This window comes from Cardiocondyla obscurior, linkage group LG07 (assembly GCF_019399895.1).
Source record: "Cardiocondyla obscurior isolate alpha-2009 linkage group LG07, Cobs3.1, whole genome shotgun sequence".
Taxonomy (NCBI): Eukaryota; Metazoa; Arthropoda; class Insecta; order Hymenoptera; family Formicidae; genus Cardiocondyla; species Cardiocondyla obscurior.
This window is the reverse complement of record NC_091870.1, coordinates 8157200-8169659: the sequence shown is the minus strand read 5'-3', so window position 1 is coordinate 8169659 and position 12460 is coordinate 8157200. Positions and strand designations below refer to the sequence as shown.

Sequence of the window (12460 nt, the reverse complement as noted above, 5' to 3'; positions counted from 1 at the left end):
TTTAAACCTTTTTCCCGTGCAATTTAATTTTATTTTAATTCATCCTGCAAATAATAACGTCGCCGATCTTTATAACCTCGAAATAAATTTATATTCCGACAGTCTTGACAACTTCTCAATTTTAAAGGCTCATGATGGACCAATCAGGTAATAGAAATTTTTATTGGTTCCAACAAAATTTACTACGAGCCGCCACCGACAACTCGTTCCCGCCGATTGTGTGGCCGCAATAGTTGGTTGCATTGGAGGCGCCAACCATTGCAAAAAAGGCGTGGCCACAGACCTGGCGGGAACGGCGCTCTCCGTGCCACCAACTTACTCCTTCTAAATTTCTAATGCTTCCTGAGCGTTTTCGAATACTCGGCGCTGCGAAATTCCGTGATTGACGAACTTGTCATTCTGATTATTTTAAACTTCTCAGCCACCTGTATGAGCGCATGATTAAATCACCGTTTTTATTTAATCGTAATTGGGGATCGTCATTTAATTGTTAATATATTTTTTAATAACAAAAAGAGTAATCTCGTCAAACATGCCTTTGCAGTAAGACTTAAACATTTCGATTTATATGCAAAATAAAAATTCTATTCCTGACAAGCCGGACTTTTAATCTTATTTACCATTGTAAAACACAAGTTTATTGAAATTCAAGGAAGAGGATCGTTCAGCGAATTTATTTCTGTTCCAACCCGGTGCGTAATTATTTTTCCAACGCGGACTCGAAAGCGGCAATCATTTACAATTAATTGCAATGACGATTGCTGGGCGTCGTCGCGAAATAACAGGCCAGGGCTCGCAGATAAACGCGAGAAACGACGATAAAGTGACGACGGTTTTAATTAAAAGAAAAAAAAAAGGAAAAAAAAAACACGTGGACGTGCATGTAATTTCTGAGCAATCTATGCGTAGTCGTTGCGCGATAACAATGAGATTGCGCGCTCGCGCGCACCGGATAGCGTCGCGTGTGTCTGGCCGCCTCCCCCGTGCCCGCGACGTTTCCTTGCGATAATCGTGATACGGGTCACACGGGGCGAGATGGACGACGTAGCCGCGAGTCGCGTAATGGAGTCCGCCTCGGTGACCCGCACGGAAATTTTCTTAACCGGCACGTACATAGGTATGCACACAATACATGTCTAACGCACGACACGCGCGCGCGTGCGCACGGAATTTGCATCCTCGAGGGTGAAGAGGGACGAGAAGAGAGAAAGAGAGACGTGTGCCGCCGATTGTTATCGCCGTTGAATCGGCTGAATGCTCGCGGATTTCTCTGTGCCGTGGACGCGCCGCTCGCGACAGCGCTCGTGAGACGACGCCGCAGGCTCGCGGACCTCCGCGGGATTCTCGTCAGGGAGAGGAAAAAAAATGCTGCGTCGCCTCTAATCTCGTCTAATCTACCGATTGATCTCGCCGACCCAATGGCGCACGGTTCCGGCATTCCCAGCGCAGTGACCGCGCTCCCGCGATAGCGCGACGCTTCTCGGAAGACTGGCCGAGGTGGCGGAGGAGGACCCGGATCCGGATGCCGCCTTCTCGAGTTAAAGGAAAGCTCTTCCCTATGAGTTGCACGACTCCAGCTGCTGCGAGGCCCGACGTGAACATTCCCCGGCCCACCATCGGCAACCGGGAGACCCGCAGGGTTCGTGAATGAAAACCCTCGGCTAGGTGCTCCGGGTGCATAGCGACGATGACATTAGACCGCGACCATCTATCACGATCGTGCAAATATTTGCGCAACTGCGTAAATAACTTGATAAACACGGGGAGCGAACGGACGCATCAGCGCAGGCATTAGCAGCTAACAGCGCGCTATCGGTTTATAGAGATACGACGAGGCGAAGGTAAGCAAAAACGGATGATACTTGTGAAAATAAATGCTACATTCCAATCTCACATTACAACTTGTGTTGCAAATGTGAATTTCTGTTGCCGCCAGTAAGACCCCTAAACTACAGTATCATTATTCTTTTCGTTGATCTCGCGTTAAATACGCTATCGCCTGGGCTTTTGCACAATGTACTTTTGTAATTGTGGCATTGCATAACTGCACATTCATTATTTTCTGTATTAACACCTGGTAAATGTGACCTACAAAACGTACCTGGTATATGTGTGACCTGCATTCACATCTATTCTCAAATACTAATGCATTCATATGCCACTTGCTTAGAGATAACATAACAAAATATCATTCAGTGCTTCAACTGCTATCAGTCAAGTGTTAGTGTAGAGTTATATTTAAAGTTACCACGAATTATATCACTTAGGAGCTGTTTACAAAAAGAGATAAGTACGCAATTGAAAATTTTAATGCGCACTGTTACAAAGTATAGCATTGTCTCCAAGTGAACTTAGTAGCTCAGCTACCTTCTGGGTATCTTCATTTAGACTTTCAACATATTTTTGGTTTCAGATTCAGTGCTTTGAAGCCGAGAATATTGGATTAAACCAAATAAATAACTCCTTCATTGATAGACGACTACCAATGCTGTTTGATTAAATAGAAGAGGAGAGAAAAGATGCAGTGAATATTATTTGTTTCATCATTGAATAACAAGTTCAATATACGAGCTTAGATATGGCCTTGAAGAGTTTATCTCGTTATCAAAGCATCTTGTTAATCAGGTATGTATATCGAATTATTGGATGATAAAATTAAAATAATAAAATTGAACATAAAACGGTCGCGATAAATATTAATATTATACTACACTGGTGTTAAAGATAGCAGTATTTTTTCACCTCGTTATTAATCAATTTAACGTCAGCATTAAAATTGCCGATATGATAAAATATTAATGAGCGTCGCCAGGAAGTAACAAGCAACGAGTTATAAGTATTTACTGGCTGTAAGATAGTAGATATTACGATATCTTAAAAGCGTTTGCCATTTATAGCACGTTACACATTAAAGACTCGTCTTATCTAATTTTTTCGTACTTTAATTATAAAACAGTCATGTATTTATATTTTATTAATAATTATAATTAGATAATATTTTATATTTCAGAAAATAGTAATAAATAATAATATACCTGCATTTATGTGAGAAAACATGAATGCAAGAGAGACTGGAACTTATATTCGTGCATTTATAGCAATATTGAGTTAAACAATTTATAATATATAACATGGTGCAGCAGCGGCTTCCTAGTTTCGATAGTAAGTTTTTATTTAAATTTTTATAAGTATATAATTTATTGTACCTTTATTTGTATTAGTCCACAAGGTGTGAATGTGTAATTATAGCAATTAGTTTTTTCCACAGGCGGACGAGGTGGACGGCGATTTATATTGACACTCTCTGCTGGAATGGTTTTCGGCTTTTTATCGGCGTGCTTGCTCATTACATCCACGAGAGATGTACCGCACATGTTCAATTGGGTGCCAGGTAGCTCTAGCTTTTCTAGAGATCCTCATCATTACTCAGAACTGGAGTCAGAGGTGCGTAATTGTACAATTTATATTTCAAACTACGGTATTTTTTGTTTTTTAAATCGCTCATAGTTCAATTATCAAACTCGATCAAGTGAGAGAAATAAAATGTTTCTTGAAACTATTAATTAATTAATTAAATAAAAACTATTAATTAAAATAATTTCTATACCTCGTTAAATTTTCTAATAGATTGGTCCTGAAACGGAAGTAAAGTTTCATGGTGATGATGAAGATTTTCACAAGGGAGAGGACAGAATAGCTCAGGACATGGCGAAAAAAGTGCGTGTTCTTTGCTGGGTTATGACTGGTCCGAAAAATCATCAGAGTAAGGCTCGTCATGTAAAAGCGACGTGGGGAAAACGCTGCAATGTACTTCTTTTTATGAGTTCTGCGGCAGGTATTTGAAATGTTATAAAGATAAAAATTTGTGATACGTACATAACGTGCTTATTGATTTACTTATTTTATTCCATCTAGACGCCAGCTTACCTACTGTAGTGTTGCCAGTAAACGAGGGCAGAGATAACCTGTGGGCTAAAACCAAAGAAGCGTTTAAATACGCCTATGAGAAGTACAAAGATAAAGTAGATTGGTTTATGAAAGCTGATGACGACACGTAAGTGTATTCTGTTAACGATTAAATTTATCTTTACATATATACCGCACATGTATTGTATATTTTACATAGTATAAAATAGAAAAAAAATTATTTTTTGAATTTACGTGTTTTCAGATACGTAGTAGTTGAAAATCTGCGATATATGCTATCGTCGTACAATCCAAATTCATCATTATACTTCGGATGCAGATTTAAACCTTTCGTAAAGCAAGGTTATATGAGCGGAGGCGCTGGATATGTACTTAGTAAAGAAGGGTTACGTAAATTTGTGGAAGAAGGCTTACCTGATAAGACCAAGTGCCGACCGGACAACGGCGGTGCCGAAGACGTTGAGATGGGAAAATGTCTTGAAAAACTTGGCGTGCGCGCGATGGATACCAGGGATCCTCACGGGCGCGGTAGATTCTTTCCATTCGTACCAGAGCATCATTTAATACCAAATCATGTAGACAAGAATTTCTGGTATTGGAAGTATATCTATTATGATACCAAGGATGGCTTGAACTGCTGTTCGGATAGTGCCGTTTCATTCCACTATGTGTCACCAAATATGATGTACGTTTTGGAGTATTTAATTTACCATTTGAGGCCATATGGTATTAATCACAGTTTGGAGAAATTTTCTCCAGACCGACCGTCAACGTTGACCGAATACTAGTCTGTACACTGTCGTAAATAGATCGTAAGGTTCCATATAATTCTTGTTTTATACATGATACTAGTCCATTCGAGCCAACGATATAAGTGTAATATATTCTCAGCGGATAAAAAGTGTGATATATCGTACTTCTTAAATAGAAAAGTCTTTATACGCATCTATATTAAAGTTAGGATTCTATGGCCATAATGGATATTGGTAGTTTAGAATAGAGGACAGAAAGATGCAAGCACAACAGACATGCGTCATAAAAAGAACTTCATCGGTTTTGTTCGATCGAGTGTTAAATTTGTGAGATGAGATGTGATAATAATTCCTTAAGCACATAAACTCTTAAATAAAATGTATGATCCGCAAAACAGGTCTCGTATTTTATTGCACATATCGTTAAAGATATCAAGTTTCATTTTCCTTTCTTAACTTTTATATCATTTAAAAACATTTTTTACATTTCCAATTATATTAGAAATGTAGGCGAAAATTAGAAGAATAGCTAGGAGCAATTGTTTAGCGAACAAACAAAATTTTCTGACCCAATTATTCATACTTACGTTTTTGTTTTTACATATCTACAACAGGCGTACAGACATTCTTTTTCTATGCGTTTCTACTGTGCTTGCAACACAATTTTTTGGGCACTGCAAATACGAGAGAAAAATTATATATGTAATTTATATATGTATATATATATGTATAATTATATATAAATATATATATACACACATAAAACTGTATTTCGTAATATAATAATGGTAATAATAATTTTAATAATAATAATAATCCCAATAATGACGTACTACCCAGTAATAAATACTATAGATACAGAGTGAGTGTGGGTGTGAGTAAATTAACCAATTAATTAAGGGAGTTAGGGATTCTATGTACAAGTCATATTTGTACTATGCGACTGACGCAATTGGCCACCGTGGCTCCACTCAGACGCGCCCCACATTTTTCTCTTCGTGTCTTTTCTTTCGTTTTGCATTCAAAGTTAAATTGGAAAACAATCTTTGTATAACGGGCTCGTTCTCTCTTCATTCTCTCTTACTCTCTCTTCTTTCATCCTCACGATTATTTCTCTCTTTCATTCTCAATTATCTAATCTCGGCGATGTCTCACTTCATAAATTATTTAAAAACAATATTTTACACTATAATGTATGTATAATATATAGAGGTCACCTAATCCGAATAAAATTTGTCAAACAGCATCGAAAAATTGCGCTAACGGGTCCAGGAAACATGATAACAGCGACCCAGTGCCGCGCGAGCATAATATAATATTATAATCGTCATACTTATCTCACACCAGGGGCTTATACGAGGCATCGCTTATAAAAAAGAAGTCCACCTCTCTTTTTTTTTATATCATCTATATAAAATTAAAAAACAACGTAATATCATTTATATTATTTCGTCGTCATTAATAATAAAAGCTTTGTACAAAATTTAATTTACAATTAAAAACTTTTGGTTACGTAATTTTTCTAGAGATTCTGATTTGTAATTCAACTATCTATCGATAGAGAGGCAATCGAAAATTATTTTCTTATTATGCACTCTCTGTTTCACCTTTTCTCTTTCGCTCACTCAATCGTTCGCTCACTTGTTTTCTTCATCTCTTTCGTACATGTTTTCTCACTATTTTTTTCTTTCACTCTCATTCATTCCCTTTTGGTCTGTCGTGCTTTCTTTCTCTCACCGTATCGTTCACTGCTCACAGCTTCGCATCTACCATTCGCAAATTCTCACATTTGCTTCCGCTGGCAATGGTCGTATTGGATGCACAATTCATCAGTTTTGCCTTACATAATACGAGATATGATCATAAACACAAAGTACAATCTATTTCGCCTGTTATAATAGAAAAATGGTAAAGAGAGAGTCGCTGTTCGTTCTCATCGGATTTTGCATTTTCATTGCGCTATAACTTGTATATTAATTAGAGTCCGAGTAAAAAAGGCTCGGGTTCTCTTTACATATGGTCGAGAAGGATCGTACTCTGTACCTAGACAATCTCTCTCTCTCTCACACTCTTTCTCTCTCTCGCTTTCTTTCTCTCTCACTCTTTCTTTCTTTCTCTCTCTTTCTTTCTTTTTCTAAGTACCTAACTAATGTGTAGGTAAAGGGCATAGGAAATCAGTTGCTCTCGTAAAGCCCCGAGTGACGATACAATAAGGAGTGCATGAGAGAGGTGCATATACTGCACTACAACGGGAGAGGGTGTGGGTCAGACGAGAGCTGCCGTCGCATGGTAGAGATGCATGAGCGCCTGTACGTGCACCGGTAAGCAGGACAATCGATCCTTAGTATTCGCATCCAACGCAAGCCACGACAGTGCGTTGTATCCTTCCAACACGTACCTGTCAATTATGTAAATTGCACGATAACAAATCCCGGGCAACAAACGTTCGGAAAGAGAATTTCATCGATATCGTTGCGAATACATACCTGAGCACGTCAGTGGTATACTGCGAGTCCAGAGGATGAGCGGTGGGTGCATTTTGTTGTTGAAGTAAATCGTCGCTGTTCTGTTGTATTGCGGGACTGTGCAAGTGTAACGCGTTTTTCAGGAATACCGGGCAAACGTTTTCGAGATGCGGACAAGCCGCCCAAAACCACGGTGGCATTCGTCCTGTCGGCGCAGTCGATACTAAATATCCAAGAGCGAGCGGTTGTTGTAGGAGCGTGCCGACTTCTTCTGCTTGCTCAGTCGTCGCTATCTGCGAATAAAATTAATTAAATCATAAATTTACTTGAATATTTAGTTTAGAATTTTTGAGGCTTGCTTGAACACGAATTTTATGACGACGATTTAGATTAGGATCTCTTGAAAAACAGCGCACGCATTGGCATTTTAAAAAATTAATAAAAAATTTACTCTTGGCGTATTGCTGCACGGAAATGGACTGCCAGGTCCATCATGATTGCCTAAGCCTGATCCACCACCATCTCCTCCGTGTGGTGAACCTTCAGGACGATGCGGACTTCCATTTGGGCTTTGACCACCGCCTGCGCCCGGTTCAGGCCAAACGTTGAAAATATCGTTAAAATCTCCCATTCCCTCCATGCCTTCCGGCATATCGTCATTTAATGCGGAAAATAGTTCGTCGTCTCCTAACTCGGGTACGTTGTGTTGCTCTTGAAATGCGGTCTGCGACGACTAAAGTATCGAACAGCATTTTTAGTCTGACTGTACGCGAAATGATTTAATTGAAGTTTTATATATATATATATATATTATTAATACCTGAGTGGTGGCGGATGTGGGAAAGACAAGTATATGAGTACATGTGACGTCTTGAGGTGTAGATAACTGGCAGTTTACAGATGCCTGACTGAATCTTTCATCGGGAGTGAATTGATCGGCCATTAATCTTAAAGTGGAATCCGGTTCAAGTGAGACTAAACACGCGCTGAGTACGCAAGGTACCGCCGAGGGATACATAAGATTACATTGTCCGCATATCTCTTTTAGATGCTTTGAAGCTTTCAAAAGTGCTTTTCTCGAAAGTAACCAACTCCATCCTTTCAATTCACCATGCCCAATGCGACCTACTCGACCCACGACCAGTCTCCACGGTTGTACCTGCAATATTCACAAAATAAATATGTAATGATAAAGAATATACATTTAAAAAAAAAAAAAAAGAAAACTTATTAATGAGAGTTTTGAATCGTTAGTTTTAATTTACAAAAATTTATTATAAAATTTTTATTACTTACACCTTGGGACATTACGCCCAATATGAAATCCATAAGCTTTTGAAGGCCAATGCGCCTAGCAGAGGCGCGTTTTCTTCTTTTTCTATTGGGTATATCGATGTTAATAGTTGCAGTCTCGAAAATTTCGCCCCTGTCATCGGTTGCTGCTGCCAACAGCCAAGACTGATCCTCGCTTAAACAGTAACTTAAATAGAGCACCGCGCACTCTTCGGGTCTCGGCATTCCGAATGATTCGGGAGCTTCGCTTTTTGCTCGTAATGGTGCTAGCACGAAAGCCGGCGCATAGAGACGGTAAGGTGCTCTATTCCGTTCCTAAAACACAGTTACAAAATTGTCAGTAAAAAAGGGAAAACAATTTATATCGTGGATTTTAATTTTGAATTAATATCATCGAAATTATATTCACAATTATATAATAAATAATATAAACTTACATCTTTACTCTTAAGGAAGATATCCGCAGCGGCAGCAGTACCGAAACCAGTGAGGCTTTTTACTGTAGAATTATGAGTTAATAATCGACGTCCTTGCAAAAAGACATTTAACGCCAAAGCTCTCATTTCGTCTTGAATCTTTCGCCTTTCACGAGCTCGTCCCAATTCCATTATGCTTTCTAAAGATATTATCTGAAAATATATTAATCGCAGTTGTAAAAATAATTTAGAACATTAATTAAATTAAATTGATTAAATTAAAAAAATATTCTATCGTCAAAATAAAATTTCAATTAATAATACCTGAACGTGAATATTCGATCTCATATTTTCGGGCATACTGTTGATCGCGGTAGAATAAGCTCTAAGTAGAGCTAAAATAGCGAGTCGTCGTCGATCGGGATCCTCAGTACCGCCTAATGAGAAAGGTTCTACGAAGTAGACAACGATGGCTGGAGGTTCAATCTCTTCTTCATCTGGGCCTGTGGTTGTAGTAATCGGTGTCGTGTTACTTGTAGTTTGCGAGGTCGGTGTTGTATTACCGGCTGCATTAGTAGTGGTCTGATTCGTCGATGTACTCGAAGAAGGAGTCTCGCTTCTTGGATTTTCTCCTTCTACAAAAGACAAAAAATCTTGTTAAAATTAAGTCGAGACACGTGCCGTTAAACATAACGTCAAAACGTAATCGTCGATGATACATACCGACAGATTCGGGTTTGGTCGTTAATACATCGGGTGTAGCTGGCATCGTATCGGGAACAGGAATTGTGGCGGACTGTTGTTGCTGTTGTTTGTTAGGAGATTGTGAATCACCAGGATCTAACAAACTACGATCTTGAATGACTTGTGTCAAATACGGAGCCAACCGGTGATTACACACTTGAGCGTACAATCTCAATAGTTCACCTATGTGATTCTCTCCCAAAAACTTAAACCAATCGTCGATTGGTTGCTTTGCTAATTTTTGCACGGTCGATTTTCCGACACGCAAAATTCCATCGCGTAGTTGTTTCGAGATTGGCGTGTGTCTTCCTAATCGGCAAATCTGTAACAAATTAAACATTAAAGTTTTAATATTAATTTAAATTAAGAATAATTTTATTTTAATTTAAATTAAAAATAATTTTAATTAAGAATAAAAATAAATAGTTAATAATACATAAGTTTTCGTAAAGTATTAAAATTTTTTTTTTTTTTAAACAAGAAAAAAATATATAATAATTTATTAATATATTAATAACGCTGCATAAAATAATTTACTAATACATAAAAATGATAAAAATCAATACTTAAACTTACCTCGTATGTGCAGGAAAGTTCCCGGAAGAACGATTTAACCCTACTGACTATACAATCGCTGTCGGGTGCGACAACCACATAGGCAACGTCTCTGGGGCCGGCGAATGGTTCTAACGACAATTTTTCCCAAAAGCAAACCGCGTACGGCGATAATGACAACCAATCGCGATCATATCCGACGACTAAAGCGGGTATCGGCTGTGGTTCACAACGATCGTCGGTACCGCGGCCAGCCAAACGATGAAATTGTCGCCAAGTGAGTGGTCCGGTGACGGTATAGGGTGCCTCCCACATGCGTGTTGTACATTTTTTTTGCACTGCGTCCTGAAGTAACGGCTGCAACGATCTCATCATGCGCACGATGTCACCACTGCATTGTGGACCACGAGCCCTAAGGAACACCCACCGATGCACGCCGTTCACGCGCGTCGCCCTCTCGTTATGTGCGCTATCGAGCTTGCCTTGATCAAGCGCGGCAACGCATACTTCGTTGCCGTCATTAAATTCTAGAGTATTCACCGTCGGCGTCAATGTTGGGTAGCTTTTTACGGTGGCGCATATCCTAGCTGCTCTGTACAGACTGCTGGCTGAACTTTGGACGATTAGACATTGCTCACGAAGTAACTCGAGAACATTCGGTGGTATCGTGTCAAGACCCTCTGGAGTAGTTTTCACTCCGGGACATGCAGTCGCAGTAAGCGAACCCTTCTTTTTCTCTGTTGGATCTTCGGCGATGCCTGTGATTTCCATCTCGTCTTCGTAAAACAAACCTGCTCGATGCGCGAGTCGACGATTTACTACGGCGCTGAAGCCACAACTACATCTGATTTGATCATCGTCCTGGAAGACCGCAGAACCCACCCATGAATTGCTAAGATAAACTCCCGCATCGGCGCCTTTAATATTGCCTACAACCTTGGGCCCAGCATTGCACACACATAAACTGCAACTGTCAAAGTTATGATCGCGGAAGATGTTGAGCGCGGTATCACCCAGAAGAATATTCACTACGAGAGAATTTGATTCTGGTGCGCGAGTGGGTCCCGGTGTATCCGCTTCAATACTATTGAGATTTTTATTGAGATACGAGGAAGTGGTAGATGTAGCTGGACTGGGTTGGTCGTACGGAGGTGGTGGCGGTCTACCGGGCAGGGTATTCGAACGATAAGGTGGCGCCGGACTTTGTGGACAAGACTGTTGTTGTTGCGGCTGCTGCTGCTGTTGTTGCGGCTGCTGCTGTTGGTGCTGCTGCTGCTGTTGATGCTGCTGCTGCTGTTGCTGCTGCTGCTGTTGTTGCTGCTGCTGCTGCTGCTGTTGAACTGATCCGGGTCTAGTAGGTGGAAGAGATTTGTCCGCCTGATTGGTGGAAGCAGAATTGCACTGCCAGGAAGGTCTGTACACGCAGTGCGGTGGCAGTGTAATGGATGGCAGAGATTGGCTAGGCAGATTCGTGAGGGGTGCGTACTTGGAAGAACCGACCATCTTGCTAATAGCCGCCGGCTTGAACACGTATGACCAATCGTCAATTGGCTCCTCTTGTGGAGAGCCCATATTAGGATAAATATCGGGCATGTGTCTGAGCGGTCGCGAAGGAATCAGCAACTCAGTCTGGTCCATGAGAGGGTCACTCAGTTGGCAAGGCGAGGCAACGGGATTATGCTCCAGAGAAGGCGGAGTTGGAAACATCTTAGATAGCTCTTCTGGCCGTAGCACCGTAACTCCTCGATTATTATTTTTATTTGTACCGTCTACCCTTGTTTCTTCATGCAATCCGCCAGATTTATTCGAACCTGGAGGCGTTTGTATCTGTAGCTGATTCAAATTCTGTGAACATACATACATACATCTTATCCAACATCTGTTACAATTATTATTTTAAGCATTTTAATATTGTCGATTTTTCTTATTTATTTATATAAATAAAATGACATATAATAAAATGACATACATAAATAAAATGACATAAACGCTTGTACTTACCGTTTCGTCGCTGGAAGTATCAGGATCAGAATTGTCGAATATTTGATCTAGATCTTTATAGGATGGTTGGAGACCTTCGCTAGTGAAAAGAGATCCCGGTTTAGTCGGATCGTCCCTTTGTCGTCTAAGACCATCAACATTCGTGCCATTTTCCTCGCCTGTTGCATCAAACTCGTACGGATCTGTTCTTCTTCCGATACACTCGCCCTGACATCACAAAATACAATTGCAAATTTACGATTTTTATATTTTTATAAATAAATTATATAAATAAATGAATAAAAAATATATATATTAAATTTTAATA

At 39.8% G+C, this 12460-nt stretch overlaps 2 protein-coding genes across 5 annotated transcripts in view; one reads left to right on the top strand and one right to left on the bottom strand.

Moving 5' to 3' along the window:
* The first annotated feature begins 1144 nt into the window (after positions 1–1144).
* On the top strand, positions 1145–5074 carry C1galta (Glycoprotein-N-acetylgalactosamine 3-beta-galactosyltransferase 1). Of its 3 annotated transcripts, none has more exons than XM_070659592.1 (7): positions 1145–1841; positions 2414–2625; positions 3011–3162; positions 3257–3444; positions 3628–3835; positions 3916–4054; positions 4172–5074. In XM_070659592.1, exons 3-7 carry the CDS (start codon positions 3132–3134, stop codon positions 4713–4715), a joined length of 1110 nt encoding a protein of 369 aa, XP_070515693.1. In that variant the 5' UTR covers positions 1145–1841; positions 2414–2625; positions 3011–3131; the 3' UTR covers positions 4716–5074. The 3 variants fall into 3 exon arrangements, with proteins under 3 accessions (XP_070515693.1, XP_070515695.1, XP_070515694.1); XM_070659594.1 differs by having other exon boundaries at positions 1151–1841; positions 3269–3444; XM_070659593.1 differs by lacking the exon at positions 1145–1841 and adding an exon at positions 1887–2290.
* Positions 5075–5373: 299 nt separating this feature from the next.
* Skd (mediator complex subunit skuld) overlaps positions 5374–12460 on the bottom strand; it is a 25548-nt gene continuing 18461 nt past the window's right edge. For both annotated transcript variants that reach the window (XM_070659580.1, XM_070659581.1), the window contains 10 exons: positions 12154–12360; positions 10174–11997; positions 9577–9919; positions 9178–9488; positions 8875–9066; positions 8441–8752; positions 7965–8303; positions 7596–7877; positions 7166–7437; positions 5374–7077 (listed from right to left, as the gene is read on the bottom strand). In XM_070659580.1, coding sequence (XP_070515681.1) covers positions 6945–7077; positions 7166–7437; positions 7596–7877; positions 7965–8303; positions 8441–8752; positions 8875–9066; positions 9178–9488; positions 9577–9919; positions 10174–11997; positions 12154–12360 — 4215 coding nt within the window. In that variant the 3' untranslated portion in view covers positions 5374–6944. The remainder of the gene's footprint in view (positions 7078–7165; positions 7438–7595; positions 7878–7964; positions 8304–8440; positions 8753–8874; positions 9067–9177; positions 9489–9576; positions 9920–10173; positions 11998–12153; positions 12361–12460) is intronic.

Coding starts and splice junctions, on each gene's coding strand:
- C1galta (XM_070659592.1), top strand. CDS start 3,132: ATGGTGCAGCAGCGGCTTCCTAGTTTCGATA. Junction 3,163..3,256: donor GCGGCTTCCTAGTTTCGATA/GTAAGTTTTTAT, acceptor TATAGCAATTAG/TTTTTTCCACAGGCGGACGA. Junction 3,445..3,627: donor ACTCAGAACTGGAGTCAGAG/GTGCGTAATTGT, acceptor ATTTTCTAATAG/ATTGGTCCTGAAACGGAAGT.